Consider the following 25181-nt stretch of genomic DNA (forward strand, 5'->3'; position numbering starts at 1 on the left):
CTCTCTGGTGGAGCAGATTCTTGCCCTCAGGGGCAAGGCTGGCAGGTCAGGTACAGACTTGTCTTTTTACTTTTATTGCGGTTGGCGGTTGGCGGGGCGGGGAGAGGCACACCTCCCCGTGCTCAGGGCTTACTCCTGTCTATGTGCTCAGCACTCCCAGTGGGCTCTGGGGACCTTGTGGGGTGCTGGGGATCGAACTGGGTCAGCCATGTGCAAGGCGAGTCCACTGGATTCTCTCTCCAGTTCTTAACACTAGTCTTTTTTTCTGCCAGATCTGTTTTGCAGTCACGGTTAAAATTGTTGTATTCCAGTAACGTTCCCACTACGATCCCTGATGCTTCCCATTTTCAAACCTTGTTTTGTAGGGCGTGACACCCAGTGGTGTTTAGGGGCAGTTCTGGTTCTCTGCTCTGGAATGTACTGCTCTGAGGACCATAGATAGGCAGAGCCCGAAGTCAGAAGGAATCCCCAAATACAGTCAGCCACGTGGAATACAGTGTTCTATCTTCCCTGCTGCATTCAGACCTTCTTTTCATTTTTATTTAATTTTGGTTTTGGGGTCACACTCTGCGGTGCTCCTGGCTCTGCGCTCAGAAATTATGCTGGTGGTGCTTGGGACCTTATGAGATGCCGGGGATTGAACCCGTAGGGAATAAAACCCAGGTCGCCTTGACCCTCTTATTTTCATTTAAAATTCCTTCTTGAGGACCTTGAGGGTGTTCCTTATTTATTATTATTTTGATTGTTTGGGGACCACTCTTAGTGCTCAGGGCTTACTGTCAGTGTTTTGCTAAGGGATCACTCCTGGTGGTGGTAGTGGAACCATATACAGTGGGGATTGAGCTGTGAGCAAGCACTGTAACTTGCTGTATTTTCTTTCTGCCCCATTTATTTTTATGTAAACTTTGTTGTATTTTTTTTTCTTTTTGGGTCACATCTGGCATTGCACAGGGATTACTCATGGCTCTGCACTCAGGAATTATTCCTGGTGGTGCGCAGGGGACCATATGGGATGTTGGGAATCGAACCTGGGTCTGCCGCGTGCAAGGCAAACACCCAACCCGCTGTGCTATTGCTCCAGCCCCTTGCTTGGTTATTTTAATGATTTTTCTGATTAAGGACATGTGTGCCAGTGATGAGTTCTGAAAATAATTGCTCATACGGAACTTACCCAAAGCCACTGTTTAACATTATTTGAGGTGTTTGGGCCGCATGCTCAAACTTTGGTTCAGGAGTGACCCCTGACAGTGCTCAGGGCACCATTTGTGGTGCTGGGGATTAAACTGGGATCAACTTCATAAGGCCGACCCGAGTTTGATTCCTCCGCCCCTCTCGGAGAGCCCGGCAAGCTACCGAGAGTATTCGATATGCCAGACACAGTAACAACAAAGTCTCCAATGGAGACGTTACTGGGCCCGCTCGAGCAAATCGATGATCAACGGGAGGGCCTTTACTTTACTTACTTTAACTTCACAAGGCAACCTTTCGGAAACCTATCTCTTCAGCCCCTCCTTATCTTCTAATGACTTTTTTTTTTTAACCTCCTGGGATTCTTACTAGAGAACTGTGTGATATCAATTTGTAGTCTCTGTATAGGGGATAATCACTAAATGAAATCATGATTATTTTGGCAGTAGAGGTTTATGTGCTCGTAGTGAGATAAAGAATGAATAAAGAGTCTGCTGGCCGTCACCATACTCAGCCATATACTTGAAATTAGAGTAGTAGGGCAAGAATCAGATTACTTTTTTTTTTTTTTTAAAGAAAATGTTTACAAATTTTTAGTAACTGGGAAATTTAAAACTTGTTCGTGATTAGGGTTCAGGTGTATGATGTTTCAACACTGGTAGTCTTCACCAGTGTCCACTTCCCTCCATCTGTGCCCCACCGCTTTCGGGAAGATTACCTCTTTCCAGTTTAGCTCTGGACTTAATATCTAACAAACACATCAAGTGGAGCAAAGAAAGGGTTCTGGCAGTTTGAGTCGTTTCTCATTTGGTAGCAGAGGTTTACTTGCCGGTAGAGTGAGGAATCTGCTGAGCCTTCATAAATGGATGGGTGATTGTGTCTGGGGGCAGAGCAGAAAGATCTAGTTGATGGCCTCCTGCCGGGTCATTCTCAGGTAAATTTTTGTGAAGGAAAGTCTTCGGAGAAGATCTGGAAATTGAATTGGAGACTCTTTTGTTATGTTTAGAGAGCCTGAATTACTTCCACTCAGGAAGCCCTAGTTCCCTTTATTCCATTTGAAAGAGTGCGCACTTCCCCTTACTTGAGGGATGCGGAGAGTCTGGAAGGGAATGGCAGGAGGAAAAGTGGGTTCCCCTGACACTGTGTGGCGGCGGCCGGCACTGCACCAGCAATTGGTTTGGCTTCTGATAGGCACTTTCTAGGGCTCTGCGCTTCAGAGCTTCAGGCACCTCTTCTCCCTTCTTAGAGAATGTGTTCCCGGTAGGCGGCTACAAACTGGCACTACAAACACTTTGCAAGTGAGAGGTCTGGGTTCACTTCCTGGCATAGCAAACAAAGCAATGAAAATTGAAATATTTCCATTACATAAAAATTCTGAATGAAAAATTCAAGCTGCAGTTTTTATGTTTTGTTTTGGAACCAGACCCCAGCTGTGCTCAGCGCTTACTCCTGGCTCTGCACTCAGGGGGGTCACTCTTGGCGGTCCTGGGGGACCATATAGGATGCTGGTGATTGAATGCAAGTCAGCCATGTGCAAGGCAAATGCTGTACCCGCTGTACTATTGCTCTGGCCCTCACGCTTCACGCCTCAGGGTTTTTTTTTTTTTTTTTTTTTGCTTTTTGCATCACACCTGGCGAAGCAAAGGGTTACTCCTGGCTCTGCACTCAGGAGTTACTCCTGGAGGTGCTCAGGGGACCATATGGGATGCTGGGAATCGAACCCGGGTGGCCGCGTGCAAGGCAAACGCCCTACCTGCTGTGCTATCTCTCCAGCCCCCTCACGTTTCAGTTTTAAGTGAAGACATTATATTGAAAGGGGAGAGAGAGAAGGAAACACTGAAGAGAGAGAGCTTTGATCTCCAAGAGGAGAGCAGCCCTGTGAAGTAAAAGAAATGATTTTGTACTTCATTTGTATGTTTTTATACAGTTGTCTTCTTTACTCAGGAGTTCAGAATGTGCCCCTTAACTTGAGCAATTGACTTAACTCTTTCCTGCTGTAGAAATGTGAATAAAATTACTTCCTTTCTTTAGAAATTAAGAATGTCTGTTGTATTTGAACAGTTACTTGCTATTAGAAGGGCTTGTAGGTGTTTACTGCCCACATCAGCTCTAATGAACAGGAGTAAATAACACAGTGTTGAAGAGTCCCTTTCCTAGAGCCCACAGGGGAGACTGTTTGTTGGGTACTCCACAAAGCTAAGTTCCTTAAGCCCCCAGAGGAAAAAACCCCTGACACAGTGTGGCACTCTGGGGAGATGAGGAAATGCTGAGCTTTGGGTTTGGGGTCTAGCAGCATAGTTCCGAGGTAGGATTTACAGACCAGGAACTTGGGGGTGAGCCGTTCGGTGCCCATGCTCTGGGTGGGTGCACACCAGGAGCGAAGGCGTGAAGATCATCTTGACCTTCCAGAATGTGTCTGCGTTGTATCTTTCAATTGTGGCTCAAAGAAAGCATCTAAGTCATTTTTTGCTAGGCTTCAGTATTGTTTAACACAGGGTAGAAAGTTGTGTTGGGTACTTAAAAGTAAGACCTGAATTAATTTATATGAATCATTGGTTTATTTCAGCTTTGCCCGAAGTTTTTACATACAAATTCTACTAGTCACACTTGGCCATTCAGTGCAGTTGCTGAATTAATAGGTATGTAAATTAACATTTCATAAATAATTTGTTGCTTGAAATTAAAGTTTAAATTTTTCTTTATTGAAATGATATGCAAATGTCCTTTTAAAAAAGTATAGATCTTGAATGATAACACACTGGTAAATGTTGCATTAGCATAACAGTTCAAATGAATGTCAGATTCACAACTTCAACTTTACACTATCATCAGACTTCTGGTTTTGTTTTTGTTTTGTTTTGTTTTTGGGCCACACCCATCTGTTCTGTTCCCTGTGATTCTGGGCTTTGTTCCCTGCTGTGCCTTGAGGGTGTGTGAGATATTAGATACTGAACCCAGACACCCACATACGGAGTGTGCACCTTAGTTAGCCCTTTGAGCTCTGTCCTCAGTTCTCTCAGAGTTTGTATTTTAACTTAGTTTTGTTTTTGGGGCCACACTTGTTGGCTCCTGGGCCTCCCCTGGCTTGGTGCTTTTGGGTTACTTCTTTTGTTACTCAGGCAGTGCTGGGGATCAAACCCAGACTTCCCTCTTTGCAGAGCATAAGTCAGCCCTGTGTGCTGTTCCACAGCCCTCAGAGTATTTTTATTCATTATAGAGGTGACCTGCTTTGCAGTAGTTATAATTTCTCTGCCTTTGGTGTGTAGATCCACCGCACCTGTCACCACCAAAGTGCTGTGTTCATCTAGTTGCTGTTGCCTGCCTTACCCCACTTGCTGACCTCACTTCTGTTTTGTTTGTTTTGGGGCCACACCTGGCAGTGCTCAGTCTGCACTCAGGGGTCACTCCTGGTGTTGCTCAGGGGACCTACAGGATCTGCATGCAAGGCAGGTTGACTGTGTGCAAGGCAAGCTCCCTACCCACTGTACTGTGTTGTGTCTCTGACCCCTGATCTAACTTTTGTTGTCCAAGTCCAAGAATGTTTTTCCTTTCAGTAAAATTGGTTTTGTTTTGGGGCCTCTCAAGCAGAGGTCAGGGTCCAGTGAGTCTTGGCCCAAGCCAGACGGGAGATTGCGAGGGAGATTGCGAGGTAGGATGCACGCGGTGAGCTTTCTGATGCCAGGAAACAAGCATTTGTTCTGCTGCACCTTAACCTCTTATACTATCCCCCTGCCCCAATCAAAGCAGTTCTGTTGCTTTCGCCCCACACCTGGCCGTTCCCTGAGCTTACTCCTGACCCTGAGCTCGGATCACTCCTGGTGGTGTTCAGGGAACCGTACGCAGTGTTGGGGATCAAACCAGGGTCAGCCATGTGCAAGTCAAGTACCTTAATCCCTGTATAATCTTTCCGGCCTTGTATCAAAGTACTTTTTATTTGCTGAGACCATAAACTACATTGAAAATATTTTTATTCAGATTATAAAAGGAATAGGTCTATTACAAAGAGATTTTTCATAGTATGAAAGTAGTATGTAGCATACAAGAGTGTATAGGAAGCATAGAATGGATTTCTCTGGTTTAGTGAGTAGGCAAATTTATGCTATGTTATATTATGTATGACTAATTTTTAATAGAATCACCAAGATAAAGGATTGTATTTTACTTCATTTTTGGTTTTGGGCCAAATCTGGTGGTGTTCAAGCCTTTCTTCTGGCTCTTTGCTCAGGGATCACTGCTGGTGGTGCTCAGGGGAAGCAACAATATAGTGCTGGGATCAAACCCAGATGGGACACACAAGCCTTACTACCTTACCTGCGGTCCTGTCTGTGGCCGCTAGAATTGTGTTTTAATAGTGTTTTAGTGACCATGAGACAAAAGGCTGATTTGTGTCAAGGTCAGGTTTTTTTTTTCCCCTTTGTATTTTGGGCCACACCTAACTGGGTGTCTATGCTCAGGGCTTACACTTGGTTCTGTACTCAGGGAATCAGTTCCGTTTTTGTTTTTGTTTCATTGTGCCAATGGCTGAACACAGGTCTCATGCATGTGAGGCTTGTAGTTTATCACGGAGCCACACTCTCCCAACCAGAAGCAGCTTTTTCTTTCTTCTTTTTTTTTTTTTTTTTTTTTGCTTTTTGGGTCATACCCAGTGATGCTCAGGGGGTTACTCCTGGCTCTGCACTCAGCAATTACTCCTGGTGGTGCTTGGGGGACCATATGGGATGCTGGGGATCAAACTCAGGTTGGCCACATGCAAGGCAAATGCCCTACCGGCTGTAGCTCCAGCCCCCCAGGAACAGTATCTTTTTGTTTTGTTTTGTTTTGTTTAGGGGGCCATTGGTTCGTTTTTGTTTGTTTGGGGGCTACTACACCCACCTGTGGTGAGGTCTTACTCCTGGCTCTGCACTCAGGAATCATTCCTGGTGGACTTGGGGGTTGTGTGTGAGAGAGAGGGGGTCAGCTGTGTGCAGGACAAGCTCCTTATCTGCTACACTATCTCTCTGGCCCCAAGGACTAGAGGGTGGTGTTTGGACACGCATTTTAATGTATTTTGGATCACACCAAAATAAACTGGTGGTGCTCAGTGATTACTAACCTGGCTCTGCACTCAGAGATCACTTCTGGCGGGGCTCAGGATCATATGGAATGCTAGGAATCGAGCCCTGGTTGGCTGTGTGCAAGACAGACACTCTGCCCGCTGTACGATCTCTCTGACCTCCCGTGCATTTTTTAAGTTAAGCATATATATTATCATATTTGCGAAACATAGTAAGCAGAAATGTAGTCCTTATCTTTAGTCAATATCAAGGAAGATTCTAAAATGAGTAAGAGAAAAACAAAGAGCTCTGAGCACTCTATGGTAAAGTTTGCCCAAAGATTCCCAGCTCCTATGCTTTTATAGGTATCTTTTTTTTTTTTTTTTTTTGGTGAGGGGGATGGGGCAGATCCAGCAATGCACACCCAGTTACTTCTGGCTCTGCACCTAGGAATTATTCCTATTGGTGCTCAGGGACCATATGGGTGTTGGGAATTGAACCCAGATCCACCCAGTGCAAGGCAACACTCTGCGGGCTGCTTCCGGCTAATGTGACTCCGACCTGGGTATTCTATAACATTGTAGCTATTTCCACCTGTTATTTTAAAACCCAGAGTAAACACTGTTTCTTTCATACTTGTTTCCTTTCCTTTTGATCACCTTAGCTGAGAGTTACAATGTTCTTCTGTGGCTGTTTGTTGTTAACCCTCATTTTTTGGGGTCCGACCTCTGCGGTGCCTGGCTCTTCCTGGCTCCTGTTGCCCAGGTGATCATGCGCTGCCAGAATGGGAACCCTGCCTCAGACCGGCAGACCGCTCTAGTCCTTTGAGACTTCCTTCTGGCTTGGTGTACAGTTGTAATATTTATGAAAACACTGCTGTTCCTAAATCGGTTGTTTAAAAGGTTATTTAATTTTAACTATAGGCTAATTTGAGAACCATTTAAAATAAAAAGTTCAAGTTTGCCTCCAAAAATATTTTTTATTTTAATCGAAGGTATGTAAAGGTAGATCTTAAATTGTTTTTAAGTTTATTTTGTCACTCTGTCTATTGAAAATATTTCTTTTCTTCTTCTTTTTTTTTTTTATCTTTTTGGGTCACACCCAGTGATGCTCAGGGATTACTCCTGTCTGCACTCAGGAATGACTCCTGGCTGTGCTTGGGGGACCATGTGTTACACTGGGGGTTGAAGCGATTTCGGCTGCGTGTGCAAGGCAAACGCCTTCCCTGCTCTACTATTGCTCCGGCCCCATCGTTTTTCCATTTTATTCTTCAGTAGAACATGGAGATAAATTAGCATCTTAAACTGTGAAATATACAAAGGTAATAGAAGTAAAAATGCTACTGGCAGCTTTAGTTAAATTTTAAAGGGCAACAGTTTGTGGTTTGCCTTCTACACTGTGTAGAAGGTAAACCTTCACCTATGTTTGCCGGTTGGCAGAAACTGATCCTATTTTTTTATTTTTTCAGTAACCGCATTGTTTTTCTTCTGTGTTGATTCCAGGTACCCTTGACTTTCATCTCTGTTTCCCTCTGATAGCCGGGCTACTTCCTGGGGCTCAATGTCTTCTCCCTTTGTCTCTGCAGGGGGCTGTTTCTTTTGGCCCTACACTTGTCAGTATAGTGGCTCTCTTTTTCGTGCTCATTAATAAATGGAGGGCTTTGAAAGAATCAAGTCAGTGAAGGGGTATATTGTTAGGGCATAGGGGTATATTGATAGGACAGAATTTAGTTATGTATTTTCAAGTTTTAGGAGTTCTTTAACATTTCACCTTTAAATTTTTCCTTAAAGTCTGTTATTTTGTGACTTGTTACAGGATTATTCTGAACTGATGCTCTTTTTCAAAATGCAAAATCAGAACTTCTCAAACTTTGTTTCTTAGATAATGCTTATGATCCTGATGTGAATGCTAAACAGATATGGATTGATAAGACAGTGATAAATAAACATATATGCTTGACATTCACTGATAATGGGAATGGAATGACTTCAGATAAATTACATAAAATGCTAAGGTATGTAAAACTATCAATTTCTTAAAATCATTTCTTAAAGTTTTATAATTATGAAGTTTTATAATTATAGCCTAGCGTTTTGTTTTTAAATGTAAAATGTTAAACTTTGTACTATTCTCTGGCCTTCCTAATAATCATTATCTATTTCTGTTATGTTATTAGGCATTTTCTGCCATTCTCATGACCCCTCCCCAAGTCAGGCTTAAACTGAAATTCTTTATTTTGTGGGAAAAAAATGACGGAGGTGGGGTGGGGTTCGGGGCCACATATGGCAGTATTCAGGGTTTACTCCTAGCTCTGTACTCAGGAGTCAGTCCTGGTGGGTTTGGGGAATTGTACTGAATGCCGAGATTGACCCGCGTCAGCCACGTGAACGGCAAGTCCCCTTCCTACTGTCCTGTCTCTCTCGCCCCATCCTGAACTTCTTTAAACACTATTCCTTTTGAGTTGGAGTGATCAATTATTTAGTGAAAATTAATTTCAGTCAGAAAATTAATCTTATCAACAAAACATTGGAGGGGAGGTATTTTTATTTCAGGGTAAGGAAGCATCATAAAGTATTCTTTAAGACTTTGAACTGTAGCATCACAAAATAGGATGTGAATGTAAAGTTAAATGTCCCTGAAATGTAAACTAGAACACTGAGTACTGGTAGAAGGATATTTTGGTATCAGAAAAATTCATTTGATGCCGATCAGTGATCATCTTCAGTAGGTTTGCTGAGAGAAAAAACAGGAGATACTGTGGGGTGAAATCTCAAATTCTTAAGAATCCACATAATGGGGGGCTGGAGCGATAGCACAGTGGGTAGGGTGTTTGCCTTGCATGAGGCAGACCCGGGTTCCATTCCCAGCACGCCATATGGTCCTCCGAATACTGCCAGGAGTAATTCCTGAGTGCATGAGCCAGGTGTGACCCAAAAAGCAAAAAAAAAAAGAAAAGAAAAGAAAAGAAAAGAAGAATCCACATAATAGATTCCAGAGCGATCGATGGCACAGTTGGTAGGGCATTTCTCTGGCCTGTGGCTGACCCAGGAGCGAGCCCCGAACACTGCCAGCTGAGGCCCACCCTGCAAACAAGGATCTGTGTACTAGGCACGGGGTGTTGGGCCATGAATTCAGTCAACTTATGTTGTGCTCTTCCTATTTCTCAAACTTCTTTGATGTAAATTTGTTTTCCTCCATTCAGAGATTGGGAAACACATCAAAGTAGAGCTAATTTGTCCAAGAATCCAGAGAGATAAGTGGATCACATGCTTGGCATTCTTTTGGTTGTTGTAGTTTAGTTTGGGGCCCAGATATGGTGGTGCTCAGGACTTAATCCTGGTTCTGTGCTCAGGGATCACTCCTGGCAGAATGTAGGGACCACAGGGAGTGCCAGGGATTTTACCTTGATTGGCAACATGCAAAGCTAGTGCTCTTCCTGCTTTGCTATCTCTCCCACCCTTTGCCTGGCATTTTTTTGGTTGTCTTTGGGGGACACAGCATGCTGTGCTCAGGGATTTCTCTGAGCTTTGTGCTCAGGAATCACTCATGGTGGATGCGGGACCAAATGGGGTGTCAGGGATCTAACCCTGGTTGGCCATGTGCAAGCAAGTGCCCTCCCTACCCTCTATACTATGGCTCTAGCTCCAGCCTGGCTGTTATGGGGCCCTGAATTTCATCCCCAGCACTGCCAGCCGCTTCTCCCTTGTGCACTACCCTTGTGTACATGGGGGCCACTAGGAACTCATCTAGGGTATGTGGGCTTTTGTGGCCTGGGAACAGAGCAGCTGTTTCCCCTAATCACCAGGTCCACTGCTGAACCATCTGGCCCCATAGTTGGGCTTGAGTATCACTAGGTGTGGCCTTTGCACCCCTGGGGCACTGCTTATAAGACCCAGAATTTTTTTTTTAAAAAAAAAAAAGGAAAGAAAGAAAGGTAATTAGGTAATTTACTCAAGATTATATAGTGAGGAAAGGTGGGGTCTGCATTCAAATGCAGGCTTTTTATTTGGTAGTTCTGAATTTGAAAAAAAAAAAAGTTGCACTTACTCTGAAACTTTCTTTTCTTTTTAGCTTTGGCTTTAGTGACAAAGTCACCATGAATGGTCATGTCCCAGTTGGATTGTATGGGAATGGCTTCAAGTCAGGTTCCATGCGCTTGGGTAAAGATGCCATCGTTTTTACCAAAAATGGAGAAAGCATGAGTGTGGGCTTCTTGTCTCAGACCTACTTGGAAGTCATAAAAGCAGAACATGTTGTTGTTCCAATAGTGGCCTTCAACAAACACCATATCCTTTTGATTTTGAAATTAAAACCAAAGAAATAATCTGAATCCTTCATACTTTTGTCTTCCAGATATATTAGGTTTTTCCATTCTGACTTCTTCCTATCCACTGCCTTTATCCTATATAAAGCTAAATAAGTGTTTATACCTTTATATTCTGTGTTGTAATTAGGCATAGTCTTAGCATTAGATGATTTTATTTTATCTTCAGCTGTTTATAGTTTCATAAATTGTGATCTGCCTTGAAATTTTCACTAATGAGCACAAAAAGCAAGGTGTCTTTAAGAAAATATCTTATGTAGAAATTCATTCAGTTATTGGAAACTGTTACATTAATTAGAAATAGTAAACTTGTTTTTGGTGTTTATTAGACGTAGAACTGTTATTTTAACTGTTATTTTAAAATCTTGCAAATAATTTAGGAAATAGTGTTCTTTCTCTTTTCCTTTCTTTTTGGACCTCACCTGATGGTGCTCAGGGAATGACTCCTGTCTCTGCACTCAGGGATCCATCTTGGCAGACTTAGGGAAACCATATGTGGTGCCAGGGATCAAACCCAGCCCTAGTATAGCCCTACCTGCTCTACTGTCTCTCTGGTCCTGGGAAAAGTTTTTTCGTATTGATATTTGATTTAGTTTCCACATTTTAATTCTGAATTACATTGCTGATTTAAGTCCTTAACCTAGGATATACGACAGATGATAAATTTAGCAGAATCAAAAGCAAGCCTTGCTGCAATTCTGGAACATTCTTTGTTTTCTACGGAACAGAAATTACTGGCAGAACTTGATGCAATTATGGGTAAGAAGGGGACAAGGATCATCATTTGGAATCTCAGAAGGTAAATGTAGACCACGGCTAGTTAACCATTGGCGAGCAAAGTGCATGCACAGAAAGTTTTATTCCAGTTTTCCATTGTTACATGGAATAGAAATACTTTGAAAGTCATTGGTATTTGGCATAATTTTTGTCTTTGGAGGTCACGTTGACTTCAGCTTGAGATGATTTCATCATGATAAAAATTTCTTAGCCCTGCCAGTTAGTCTCCATTAGTGCTCTGGTCTCACTGCCATTCACCCCATTCTCCAAAGAAAAACCAGAAATGAAAAAGGAAAGAACATAAAAGCCCAACAGGTTGCAAATTGCATAAACTACAAAAAGAAATCTTAGTTCCTAAAACCAAGTTTGATTTGGCCTGTAGTAAGAAAAATAACATAAGAAAGATTTCTGTATTGTTAAAATTAGTATCTTGGTATGGTTAGAATTGTTTGCCAGTGAAATATTTAAAATTAATGTGTAAGACATTGAACTATGAAAATAATGTGAATACGGGAAAGACTAAAATACTCCTACTTTCTTGACCTCTCCTGTTCCCATTTTCTTTTTATTCTCTTTCGGAGCTTCGTTGTCTCATTCCCTTTGCCATTGTTCATTTTTTTTTCCCCACCAAGTTTGATTTTGAGATGATTGTAGATTCATGTGCAGTTGTAAGAAATACTAGAGGATCTCCTAGTCCCCCTCCCGTTGTTGCTCAAGACCAACAGTCAGGGTACAGGACAGTTGCATCACTGGGGGGCTCTTCCTGTCACCCTTCGTGTCCATAACCACTTTCAGTGGCAATGCCTAACACGTTCCCTGTTTCTATAACTTGGTCATTTTAAGAATGTTAAAAATAAAATTGAGTATAAAGCCTTTGAGGTTTGACTTTTGCATCCTGCCTCATTCTCGAGATATTTTTCAGCTTTCGGTATCTCGTTTCCTTCTTGCTGAGTGGTGTTGTATGGAGAGACCATTGTGTATTTAGCAGTTTACTCGTCAAAGTCTGTCGGAGGAGTTTGGACTATTAAAAACAAAGCTGCAGACCCTGTATGGTTTTTTGTTTGTTTTTGTTTTGTTTTGCCATACCCAGTAGTGCTCAGGCTTTACTCCTGGCAGGCTCAGGGAACCATATGGGGTGCTGGGGAACAAACCCAGGTCAGCCATGTGCAAGGCAAGCACCTTCCCCACTGTATCACTGGAGCCCCTTGATAGGTTTTGGTGGGAATATAATCTTGATTTTTTTCTCATACAAATGTACAAGAGTGCAGTTGCTGGATTATATGGAAGTTGCATGTTTAGAGTCTAAAAAAAATAGCCAGAATGTTTTCCAGAGTGACTGTTTGACTTCCCAACAACTGTGCATGTAGGGTTTTCTGCATCTTCCCGGATTCATTTTCTCTTCCCCCTTGCTCAAATGCCCCGCCTCCACCTGCATGTCTGCCATGTATAGGGTGTGTTAGAGAATAGTATTTGCTTATCTTGATATGGAGTTAAAATTTAGCTTTTTCAAATAATTATTTCTGTAGCTACAAAAATGCAACAGAGTTTGATTTTGATAAGGATAAATATGACATCAGAATCCCTGAAGATTTAGATGAGACCACGGGAAAGAAAGGCTACAAAAAGCAAGAAAGAATGGATCAAATTGCTCCTGAGAGTGACTACTCCCTGAGGGTATGTATTCAGCCCAGCATGGAGAGAGTCCTCAAAGAATGAAAGTTGTGTTACTGTGATCTGTCTGTTAATACTGGCCCTCCAACAGAATTCCTCGTGGCCTTCTCTAGATGATCATGCCTCAAGCATGAATCACTGTCAAATTTTTATGAGTTACTGGTTTTAATTTTCAGTTCATTAGATTTAACAGTGTTGCAAGTTCTCTGTGCCTGTGGTTAGGTTGAATTGAGAGTTCTTGGGAAATTAGTATGTGCTAAAATGCTCATAGAAGAGTTGTAGTCTGTAAAAATGTACCCACCTTAGAATGTTTCTCTTTTTAATTTAAAACGTTCTGTGTTCCACACACATGCATACACTCACCTTAATTGGCATCCTGAAGCAATATATAACTTTTAGGTTACAGGCAATATAGATTTTACACACACACACACACACACACACACACACACACACACACACAATTTAGTGTAAATATCTCTGAGAATATGACCTTAGGAATGGGTATGTTTTTAAGATTAAAGAAATATCTCAATATTGCAATGTTACGATTTTATTATGATTCTTTTGTTTATAATAAGGCATGATTTTAGTTCTCTCTTTATTTTCTGTGCTAAAGTTACCCAGTTACCCAAAGCTGGGGATACATGCAATATTTATAGATATACCAACTAACATTGGGCTGGAGCGATAGCACAGCGGGTAGGGCGTTCGCCTTACAAGCGGCCAACATGGCCGACCCGAGTTCGATTCCTCCGCCCCTCTTGGAGAGCCCGGCAAGCTACCGAGAGTATTGGATATGCCAGACACAGTAACAACAAAGTCTCCAATGGAGACGTTACTGGGCCCGCTCGAGCAAATCGACGATCAACGGGAGGGCCTTTACCTTTTTTTACCTTTACCAACTAACATTAGCTAAGATCCTAGCAGTTGAGTGGTAGATATTACTGTACCTTGATATATCCCAATATCGTATTGAAGTATATCTTAGCTGTTAAAATCTTGCTGAAGTGGAAAACAGAGAAGTCAGAATAGATAGTGTGGCTTTAGTCAATTGCAATAAAAAGTAAAATGTTGAGGGTATTTTTTGGGGATGTGGGGGGTGACCCACACCCAGCAGTGCTCAGGACAGTCCTGCCTCCATGTTCAGGGGTCATTCCTGGTGGGGTTCAGGGGACCATATTGGGTGCTGGGAATAGAATGTGGGTTGGCCATCCACAAGGCAAATGCCCTACATGCTGTACGATAGCTCTAGCCCCCAAAGTAAAATGTTTTAAAATTCCATTCTCAGGGGCTAGGAACATGGCATAAGGGTTAGGCACACATGTGCAGGAAACCCTGGTCAACTCCTAAGCACTGCCAGCTGTGCTCCCCAGCAACTCACAGCCAAAACAGTGCTAATGGCCTCTTGGACTCTTGTAAGGAGCCATCCAACCTGGTTAGAGTTGACCAACTATCACCAGAAGTAACCCTAGGGTTCCAGTCACTGCCAAGGAGACCCCCTTCCCCGCTCTCCCTTCAGACAAAACAAAACACCAGAACCAAAAATAATCATGAGTAGATTTTGTAAATAATGACATACCACTGATTTTTTTTTAATGTAGGAGTACTGCTATTTATTCAGCCATTGATTAAGCTGATTGAATTTTGCATGAACTCCACCTTACTTTTTTTTCCCCATTTTTTTAATAATTTTATTTATTGAATCACTGTGAGGGCAGTTACAAAGCTTTTGAGTTTAAGTCTCGGTCATACAATGAAACACCCGTACCTTCACCAGTGCCCATTCTCCACCCCCAACAACCCCAGTATACCCCCATCCCATACCCTCCCCCTACCTGTGGGGCAGATGATTTCCACATTACTCTCTCTCTATCTCTCTACTTTGATCACATTCAATATTTTGACACCACACCCACCATTATTATTTGGGATTTTACTTTACCCCAACATTCAGATCTGCCGAAAAGGCAACAGTAGACAGTTTGTTTTCTATTGCTGGTCATGAATAATATATGATGTTGCACGGTTGCAGTAGTGACTGCGCGATTTTGAAATTTCGAAATTTTAACAGTTAAATCTGAAGAGATTTCCTGCCAAAAACCTGCTAGGTTCTGAGATCTGTTCCTGAGTCTCTGGGATCATGGCCATTAAGCAGCATGATCAGGAACCAGAGAGGTCGTTTGTGGGCAGCGACTCGTGGTCTTGTTGGGGCAGAAAGGAAAGGGCCGGATTCACCCCTATCCCATGAGGCCCCACATGTCTTGTCACTGCGAGCCCAAACCTAACTGTCCAATGGCCTCTGGAAGATGGCGGCCACTGAGCCACCTAGGTGGAGCAGGCGGAGGGACAGCACCCTTTTCCCCAGGGGATGGCCCAGCGACAGTAACCTACTGCGCGGTCCAGACGCATTTCTGCCAAAAGCTGCTGGGTTTCGAGATATGTTTCTGAGTCCCTGGGATCATGGCCATTAAGCAGCTTGATCAGGAGCCAGAGAGGCCATTCGTGGGCGGTGACTCAGGGTCTCGTTGGCACGGGGAGGAAAGTGCCAGCTCCACCCCCATCCCATGAGACCCCATGTGTCTCATCATTGCGGGTCCAAACCTGACTGTCCAGTGGCCTCTGGAGGATGACGGCCACCGGACCACCAGGGAAACAGGCTAAGGCACAAAACCTATTCCCACCTGGGGTGGCCCAGCACCTGTAGCCTGCTGCAGGGACCAGATGCATTTCTGCCAAAAGCTGTTGGGTTTTGAGATTTGTTTCTGAGTCTCTGGGATCATGGCCATTAAGCAGTTCATTCAGGAACCAGAGAGGCTATGCCTCCAATTATATAACTGAGCCGGGGGTGGCTTGTGGGTGTGTCTCCCACATACCTAACTTTTGGCCGTTTACTTTCTTGGTGAACTTTGCCCCAAGGTTTTGGTGTCTGGCCAAAGGCACAGCAGCAGTTTTGGGGTATCCAGAAATCTGAAGGCGCCATGAGGCTGCTGATGCACTTGCCTCAGAGGTACAGATTGACCTGCTGGCAGCACCATACCCCCACATATCACTGATTTTAAACTGAGGAGGCAGGAGAGAAAAATCATTCAGGGATAATGATGTATCACAGAAATAGTTGAGTGACAAATTGTTGATAAAGAATAGTTTATCCTTTCTGACTTTTCAGTTTTCTTTTTGAGTTTTTGAGTTTCAGAGCTAGAGAGAGTACAGAGGGTGGGCCTCGTCTAAGCCTTGCACATGGCTGGCCTGGATTTGCTTCCTGGTGCCCCTTATGCCCCCCTCCCCACCAGCCCCTATCGGGGTGATCCCTGAGTGCAAATCCAGGAGTTGCCCAAAAAAAAAGAACAAAAAAGGATTTGAAAGTTTGGAGTCGGTACATAAAAGTATTTTAACATGTTTTAGGCTTTATAGATTGGTCAGGATTCTGAAGTATTAACTTTTCATGCAACAAAAGTGAAAAGAAAAAACATGACTCCTCATTGTTTGTGCTCAGTTTTGAAAAATGCTAAACTTCTTTACTGTTAAGTGCTGTTACTGATACTATTGTTACCGACATTTTCTTTTCGTGGTATTGGAGGTGCCCGGAGGCCTCACACTTGCAAGGTCCATCCCCTGTCGGAAGTGTTTTTTCTTTCAAGTTCTTAGTAATTCCTTTTGTTTTATGCTGGTTATTTTTTGCCTAAAGTTCATTGTTATTCTTTAGCAATATATGCATGAAATAAGAATGAGAAAACTTTCTCAGGCATGTGTTCTAATTACGATATATCAGTGATTTGAGAACTTTTAATTTAACAGCATGTTTAGTAGATTGTTTTTTGTAAAACATGTATTAACCTACAGTATTTTGAATTTATTTTGGTAACTTCTTAAATCCACGAGTAAGTAATATTGACATAAATAATTATTTGGAGACTGAGCTGTTATGTGTATCTGTACAGGCTTACTGCAGTATTTTATACCTGAAACCGAGAATGCAGATCATCTTACGAGGACAGAAAGTAAAGACACAGTTAGTCTCCAAGAGTCTTGCCTACATCGAACGTGATGTTTATCGACCCAAATTTTTAGTATCCTTTGTATTTCCTTCTGTGATACTGAATCGAATGATATGGAGTTAAGTATATTTACTTTCCCCTTTTTTGTCTTCTTCTGATAGGGATTCTAGTCCTCTTCATCTTAGTTCTTTTATTGTACTCATGGGTTCAAAACTAATGAAACAGAAAAGATTATTTGGGGGTGTGGGGTCAAAGGGTGTGTTCAGAATTTACCTTAACATTCAAGACTAAAACAGTGAGAATTACTTTTGGATTCAACTGCCGAAATAAAGATCATTATGGGATAATGATGTATCACAGAAATAGACTTATAAAAGCCTACGAAAAAGTTGGATGTCAGTTAAGGGTAAGTGGCATATCCCTAAATGTACTTTTTAAAAGAGTAAAGTAACATGTTATTGGGTCAGATGTCGAATACGTTCACTATGCTTTTTTACCCTTATGAATTTTAAATATCTGTATTAATAATGTCAGTAATATCTGTCCCTGAATAATCTTATGAGAGAGACGGAATTTTATTTCTGTTTTACAGATAAGGAAATTGGGGCTAATAAAATAACTTGCCCTACAGATCTTACAACTAAGAATGGACTAGAAGGAAATAAAAAAGGACCAGAGATATAGTACGGGGGGCACTACATATTGTCCCCCGAGCAACACCCAGAATGACCCCTGGGCCCAGAGCCAAGAGTGAGCTCCAAGCATCACTGGGTATGGCCCCAAACCACACGTATCCCCTGAAAAAAAAATATGGATCTCAAACATAGATACCGATCTTACGATTATATTTGAATATGGATTCCTGATTGTTTCATGCTGGAATGAAACCAGTTGCTTTTATAATAGTGTTAACTTAACAATATCTAATTGGTGATTTACTCTTGAGTTCCTAAATACTTTAGAACTTTCCTCGTAAGATACTTGCATCGTTGTAGAATTCGTTCAGGGGGACACATAGATGTTGCTCATTCTGTCCATTCATTTTCATTCACATGTTCCCATGAACAATGCTTTTGGTGTGAAGAGTTTTAGTGGTAAATTCTGAACTCAACATTGGTAGAGGTTTCTAGTCTAGATACTTCTTTTTTTCAACTCTATGATTTTTATTGTATTTTTATGGTTTGGGGGCCATACCTGTCAATACTCAGGGCTTACTCCTAGCTCTGCACTCAGGGATCACTCCTGTTGGGGCTCGGTGCTCCGGTGGACCATATGGGGTGCCAGGCATTCATTGAACCTGGGTTGGCCGCAAGCAAGACAAGCACCCTACCTCTGGCCTGGGTTTTCTTTTTTTTTAATTATTGTTTTATTTAGAAAAAGTGTAAGAGATATCAGAAAGTAGACATTGCAATTTACAGTATGGACTGCAGTACTGCACTTTAAATAGTAATATTTCACTACCAAAAGTCTTGTTATTAAACGTAATGAATTTCATTCGATTTTGCAACTACACTTTTACCAGTAGATTTTCTCAGGTGATTTGGGGTTCAAAAGAAAGAGTGTAGCCTCTGTCAAATGTAAGTTTTCTGCTATCATCTATGCCTATGATTTGTAAGACTTGGTGTCCACATTTCCAGTCCAGTTAAATTTACCTGGCATGTAGTTTCTACGTAGATTTGGCCTTATTCATTTATTTATTTATTTAAAAGGGAAGTCTTGATTACATCAAACTTTCAATATTTTCTTTTATCAGATAACAGACTGGGCTTAACATTTGCATTTCGTGAACTCTATAAATATTTATTAAATATATGTCCAATACTTGATTTTTATTTGTCATGCTGGATAGATGCTAAGTATAAACGAATAAGATTTAGAGCATGCCCTCAGCTCAGTTTGGAAGAGGAATGGGGTACATTCCTGAAACACAAAAAGATTTCTTGGAGAAGTGGTGTTTGATGGCAATCTCATTTCACTGTGTTGCATAGTGTGGCAAAAGAGATATGCAGAGATCAGAGCGATAGTACAGAGGGAGGGCCCTTGCCTTGTGCACACCACCCTGGTTTGATCCTCAGCATCCAAGTGGTTCCCCGAGCCCAGTAGGAGCAGCCCCTGAGGAGCAACCCAGTAGGAGCAACCACTGGGTGTGGCCAAAAAAATCAATAAGTAAATGAAATAAAAATAAAAAGATATGCAAGGCTGGAGAAGTGACCAAACCCTTCAGAGTGTGAGCTTTGTGTGCATCGAGAGGTCTGAGTTTGATCCCGGGAGCTGCATGCTCCCACGAGCACCCCCGGAAACACTCCCTGAGTGCAGAGCTGGCAGTGGTCCATGAGTGACTCATGGGATGAGGGTCCCCAAGTCAAACCTGTCCCTCCAAGCCCAAAGGTTTTTCCTTTAGAAAAGGAAAGAAAAAGACCCGCAGAGGAAGTCAAAGGAAAGTCAGAAGGGCGGTGGGAGGGATGGTGGGAGGGCTGGGCTGGGATGATGGCTCAGATTGCTCAAATTGCTGCTCGCATGTGGGGTACCTGGAGTGGGTTCCAAGCATTGCACGTGGTCCTGAGCACCAAGCTGGGAGTCACCCCTGTGACCCAAACCCGCCTCCTCCCAAATGGTGTGAGAGAAGCCAGTGATGGGTTTAATAGGGCAAAGCTTTGGTTAGACTTGCTTGTTTTCCCCCTAGAATTGTGTTGATGAAAATGTTGATTTTATAAATTACATATTTCACTTTGTCATTGAGTATACACCCAAAATTATACTTTGTGAGCACATATATATTTAATCACATTCAGAAAAACAATATAACTCATATTTTGAGCTATTTTAGTCAATGGATTTTAAAAAGCTTAAATTCAAGTTACCTCAGTTTTTATTCCATTGCTATTAGCACCATTAGTAGTATAAGTTTGGATAAAAAAACCTTTGATCTTTATACAGAGAATTAAGTAGCAGAGCCTTTGGTAGCAACTGTGGATACATAAATTCATTGTGATTTTCCACTGAGAAATCGTGTCCTAGAAGACAGTGGTTTTTACTCCCTTGAGTAAAAATATGATCACAGGATTTTTCAGAGGGATACTTGGCAGCAGTTGAAATGATTTTGAACAAGTGAAAGACACTTCTAACATACTTAGGAGGGACCAGAGCAATAGTACAGTGGGTAAGGGCATCTGCCTTGCATGTGGCTGACCTGGGTTCAATCCGTGGCATCCCATATGGTCCCCTGAGCATCGCCAGGTGTGTCCCAAAAAACAACAACCAACAAACAAAAAAATAAAATACTTAAGAATTAAACTTCCAGAAAAATGAATTATTATCAGATACTATAGTCTAACTTTTATAATTTTAACAGATAAATTATAGGCCGATATGCAGAATTCTGTGTATGGGTAATTATTTTGAACATCATGTCTTACGCTTGACATACCAGTTTATTTTCTTTTTCAGGCAAACAACATGGGTGTTGGAGTCGTTGGAATTATAGAGTGTAATTTTTTAAAGCCAACTCATAATAAACAAGATTTTGACTATACAAATGAGTACAGGTAAATTGCGTATTTTAAATTCTGGACTTTGTTATTTTAGAAATACTTGAATTATCACCTTTACTGAAAGTTTTTCTGTCTTACACATGTCTGATTCATGTCTGTGGGATGACCTAGATCATTTCACCTTGTGTATTCCATCACAACTAGAAATATAATTTCCCTAGTCTTTATTCATGAAGTCTAAAGTTCATAGGAAACAGATCCCGAAACTTTACGCTTAGGTGGGAACTTGAATATGATTTAATGAGTCCTACATACCTCGGTCAGAACGACTTATCTCAGCGGTGCAGGAGCCGCAGAGACAGAAGAGAGTTCCTATGCTCATAGCTTTGAGCAGACTGGAGTGCTGTACGCTCAGTCTCTGCCCAAGACTGTTGCCATTGGTCATTCCTCTCGTCCCCAGGGCCCATAGGATCAGTACTAGGTTATTCATGCCCTTTTTTGTGTGTTTGAAAAAGACTTAATCTTTCGGTATTTTGAATTTAATCCTTTGTCTTTTAAGGCTTACAATAGCAGCACTTGGGGATAAACTGAATGATTACTGGAATGAAATGAAAGTAAAGAAAAACTCAGAATACCCTCTAAATTTGCCTGTTGAAGATATACAGTAAGTGTGTTCACAAAGAAACTGGTACCTCAGTCGTGCTGTTGGAGGGTATGGTGGTTATACTGTCATTTACCTGTCTATCACATCATGATCGTTTCTTTCACTTAAATGCTAGTTCCGGGGCCACAGCGGTAGTACAGCAGGTAGGGCACTTGTGTGCGGCCAGCCCGAGGTTGATCCCTGGCAACCCCCTATGGTCCTCTTGAGCACTCCAGGAGAGAAGCTAGGAGTAAGCCCTTAGCGCTGCCAGGAGTGGCCCCAAAACAAAAAAATATTTCACCACTAAAAATTGGACTGTCAACTAGCATCCATTTCTTCTTACATAAAATGACGAACATTAACAGCATTTGCCTCTTGGAGTTAGAAAAACTAAAGACGTGCTACCTGACAAACACTCGGTAACCTCACAGAGAGCAGCAGCTCTGAGTAACTCCGGTCGTGTCGGTTGACGGAGCTGTCTAAGGTCAGGGCAGAGTGGCTGTGCCAGGGCTAAGGTGTAGGCCTGGTGTGTGACTCCCGGCTTTGGTCGGCTGCCTCCCTTATGGACTCCCGAGCACTGCCAGGAGTGAGACTCCTTGACGTCGCTGGGCGTGGCTAAAAAAAACCAAAAAGACAGATATTTGAGATACATGAAAGTAAATAAAAATGATGTACCTTGCTACTAATCTGTTAAGTGTAGATATATGTGTGTGTGTGTGTGTGTGTGTGTGTATGCGCACAGAAATGTATACCCCTATTTTAAAAATTAACTGGATACCCTGAAACAAGGGGGTTATATTTACTTCAGACTTTTCTGTTGTTTGAAGGTTTACTTTTTTCAAGCTAGATTAAAAAGCCAGGCTGGAGAATAGTCCCGGAGTAAAGATGCCTGCTTTGACTGCCGCCGATACCAGTTACAAATCTTTGGTACCCCTTTGTCCCTCAGTCACTGCCAGGGGTGGCCCAGATCCACCCACCCAGAAGTCATTGCCTTCAAGGGGAACTCTTCCTATGTAAAATGAGCCTAAATGAGATCTTTATAGGACCATTATCATTTCAAAATACAGTAGAAAACACGGTAAAACTAAGGGATATGAAAACTTCTATTATTTAGAGACGTTATTGTATGTGATAGCAGTATAATATAAATAACTGCTTAAATCATAGTGATTTAGCTTGTCTGTTTACTATAGTTGGATTGGTGTGTTGTATTAACACATATTCTAGATTTGACATAGCGGGCTGTTGTATATTAGAGCAGAGTGTTTGAAATATTTAGTTTTTATGTATATTGTTACAGAACAGATTTAGTTGTAGTATTTCCGGGAGCAGGGGTGTCAGGGAACAGATTTGAGCTGTATCCAGCAATGATCCGGGGTTACTCCTGGCTCTTTGCTCAGGAATTTCTCCTGGTGGTGCTTGGGTCTATGAGGGATGTGGTGGATCGAACATGGGTTGGCCTTGTCCAAGCCCAGCATCTTCCCCCACTGTACTCTGGCTCCAGCCCCTAAGAGTATGCTGTTTAAAGGCACTGTTGAGGGGCTGGAACGATAGCATAGTGGGTACGGCGTTTGCCTTGCACGTGGCTGACCCAGGTTTGATTCCCAGCACCCTATATGGTCCCCTGAACACCGCCAGGAGTAACTCCTGAGTGCAGAGCCAGGAGTAACCCCTGTGCATCGCCAGGTGTGACCCAGAAAGAAAAAAATAAATAGATAAAATAAAATAAAGGCACTGTTGAGGTGGCCCGGTGTGCTGCATTCAGGTTTCAAACGTAGGAAGTCTGAGTTCTATTCCCAGCATTATTTGTTCACTGAGCACTGTCAGGATTCACCTTCAGCGCACTAACTAGCACTTGAGTACCTCTGAGTATGGCTAAAAACCAAAAATAAAACACTTTTTTTGTGGAGTGGGGCAGGAGGGATTTGACCATGCCTGGCGGTCTGGGGTGGCTGCTTTCAGCTTGGCTCAGAGGTCACTCCCTGGGGTGTAAGGAGCACACTGCTGCAAGCAAAACCTCAATCCCTGTGCTCTCTGCCCCTGAAACATACTTTTTGTCTTTTGGGCCACACTCCGCAGTGCTCAAGGATCACTCCTGGCAGTAAATGTGGTGCCAGGTATTGAACCCGGGTTGGTTGGCTGCGGGAAGCAAGCTCCTTATACACTGAACCGTCTCTCTGCTCCAGCCTTTAAACTTACCTGAAAATGGCCAGTTACTGTGGATATTGTCAGAGTAAGCAAAGTTGTCTTTTTAGTTTTTAAACCTTTTGGGAAAGAAAAGAAACTTGAATTTTCAGAGTTTGATTTGAGTGCTGCCTGGAGGGAGATGCTAGTAGATAGTTTCTTAAAACCATCTTAACAGTTTTTCGTTGAAGGCTGGGTAGTACAGGACTTAAGTCACTTGCTTTGCATCCTTCCATTCCTGCTTCAAATCCCCAGCATGGTTTCCTGGACACCACCAGTCGACACTTCTGAGCACAGAGCCAAAAATAACCCCCAAGCACCACTGCTGTATGTGGCCCCCAAATAAGACAAAACCTGGAAAAGAAAAAACCTCAAATTGATGTGCAACAGAAGTAATCACAAAATTTTCAGGGATTAAGTTAATAATAGTAAGGGCCGTTAGTGAGTAGAACTGTTGTAGGTGTTTCACATGCAGTTATCCTGTTAATACTAATACTTGCTTTTGTTCTGTTACAGGAAACGTCCTGATCAAACATGGGTACAGTGTGATGCCTGTCTAAAGTGGCGAAAATTACCAGATGGGATAGATCAACTTCCAGAAAAATGGTATTGCTCCAATAACCCTGACCCACAGTTCAGGTACCATATAGTTGGTAGTACCCTTTTGGGAAAGGCAGAAAGCACGGTTAAAGTTCTGTGAAAAGGCGCTAGTGACATGTTCTTTCCATGTGATCTTTCTGACTAGAAATTGTGAAGTTCCTGAAGAACCTGAAGATGAGGATTTGGTTCATCCCACCTATGAAAAAACCTACAAAAAGAAGTGAGTGATGGTTGAGGGTGTATTGGGAGAATAGTGGCCTGGTCCTGACCAGTGTCGCCTGAGCCTCGGGCGGTGCTTCTCCCAAGAGATGTACTCTGCAAGGGGATGGATGGTCAGGATGGAGAACACTGTCTAGTTGGTTTCTACCTCAGGCTAATGACTGTTCTAGGAGTTGTTTGTCTTTTTGGACCACACACAGACGAGTCACAGTGAATACTATCTTTAAGAACTTAATGTCTGAGAGGAACTGTGAGACTTGTGTGTGTGCCTAATTAGAAGCTGCCAATTCCCACAGAGAGTGTGGTCCAAAGGTGTTGGGAAATGCAGAGGAAGACAGCTTCGGCCAGAGGTTGAGGTGGAGCAGGAAAGGCGGAGGTTTCTGTAATGAGGGAGGGGTAGGATGAAAGTATACAGGAAGAAGCTTCCAGGTGCTTTTGGTTTATGATAGTGTTCGGTTTTGGAAGATAAACCCAGCAACCTGGTGCCAGGGAAACAGGTGAAGTGGTAGAGCACATCCCAGCACGTGTGAGGGCCTGAGGTTGACCCTTGCACTCGTGGCCTTAGCCCCGGTGTTCCCTGAGCAAGCATCTCAGACCTGAGCAGCACTGCATCACCAGGTCTCAGCACTGAGCTATCAGGCTTACACTTCTGAGCTGAGCATTGCCAGGAGTGGCCCTTATTAAGAAACAAAGAGTCTAGCAACAGAACATAAAGCAGTTGGTGATGAATTGAGTATTAGAGGCCCAAGGGGAATGGAAGGCACAAAGCTATTTACTGAGATGTAGGGGCAACATTACTTTGCCTGAGACCTAGCATTGATTATAATGGGGAAGGGAAAAAAAAAAACAGATTATTTGTATAGAACTGGTTTGTGAAATGGTGTGTCAGAAAAGACAGCATTGAGAAGTAATAATGGACTAAGTTTCAATATATTCATTTTTGTAATCTTTTATTTTTCAAGAGACAAGGAAAGATTCAGGATCAGACAACTGGATATGATCCCTCGGGTAATTAAACCTTTGATTTCATAGCTGTTTTATGCTGTAAGTCCT

General features: G+C 42.5%; 1 protein-coding gene across 1 annotated transcript in view; it reads left to right on the top strand.

Annotated features, from left to right (window-relative positions):
* MORC3 (MORC family CW-type zinc finger 3) overlaps positions 1–25181 on the top strand; it is a 54410-nt gene that overhangs the window by 13460 nt on the left and 15769 nt on the right. The window contains exons 2-13 of the mRNA XM_056119531.1: positions 3755–3827; positions 8103–8235; positions 10293–10507; positions 11197–11344; positions 12849–12996; positions 16935–17063; positions 17278–17397; positions 20439–20536; positions 21042–21146; positions 23826–23948; positions 24055–24129; positions 25091–25136. Of these exons, the coding sequence (XP_055975506.1) occupies positions 3755–3827; positions 8103–8235; positions 10293–10507; positions 11197–11344; positions 12849–12996; positions 16935–17063; positions 17278–17397; positions 20439–20536; positions 21042–21146; positions 23826–23948; positions 24055–24129; positions 25091–25136 (1413 nt within the window). The remainder of the gene's footprint in view (positions 1–3754; positions 3828–8102; positions 8236–10292; positions 10508–11196; positions 11345–12848; positions 12997–16934; positions 17064–17277; positions 17398–20438; positions 20537–21041; positions 21147–23825; positions 23949–24054; positions 24130–25090; positions 25137–25181) is intronic.

This window comes from Sorex fumeus, unplaced genomic scaffold, assembly GCF_029834395.1.
Source record: "Sorex fumeus unplaced genomic scaffold, SorFum_2.1 ptg000041l, whole genome shotgun sequence".
Lineage (NCBI taxonomy): Eukaryota > Metazoa > Chordata > Mammalia > Eulipotyphla > Soricidae > Sorex > Sorex fumeus.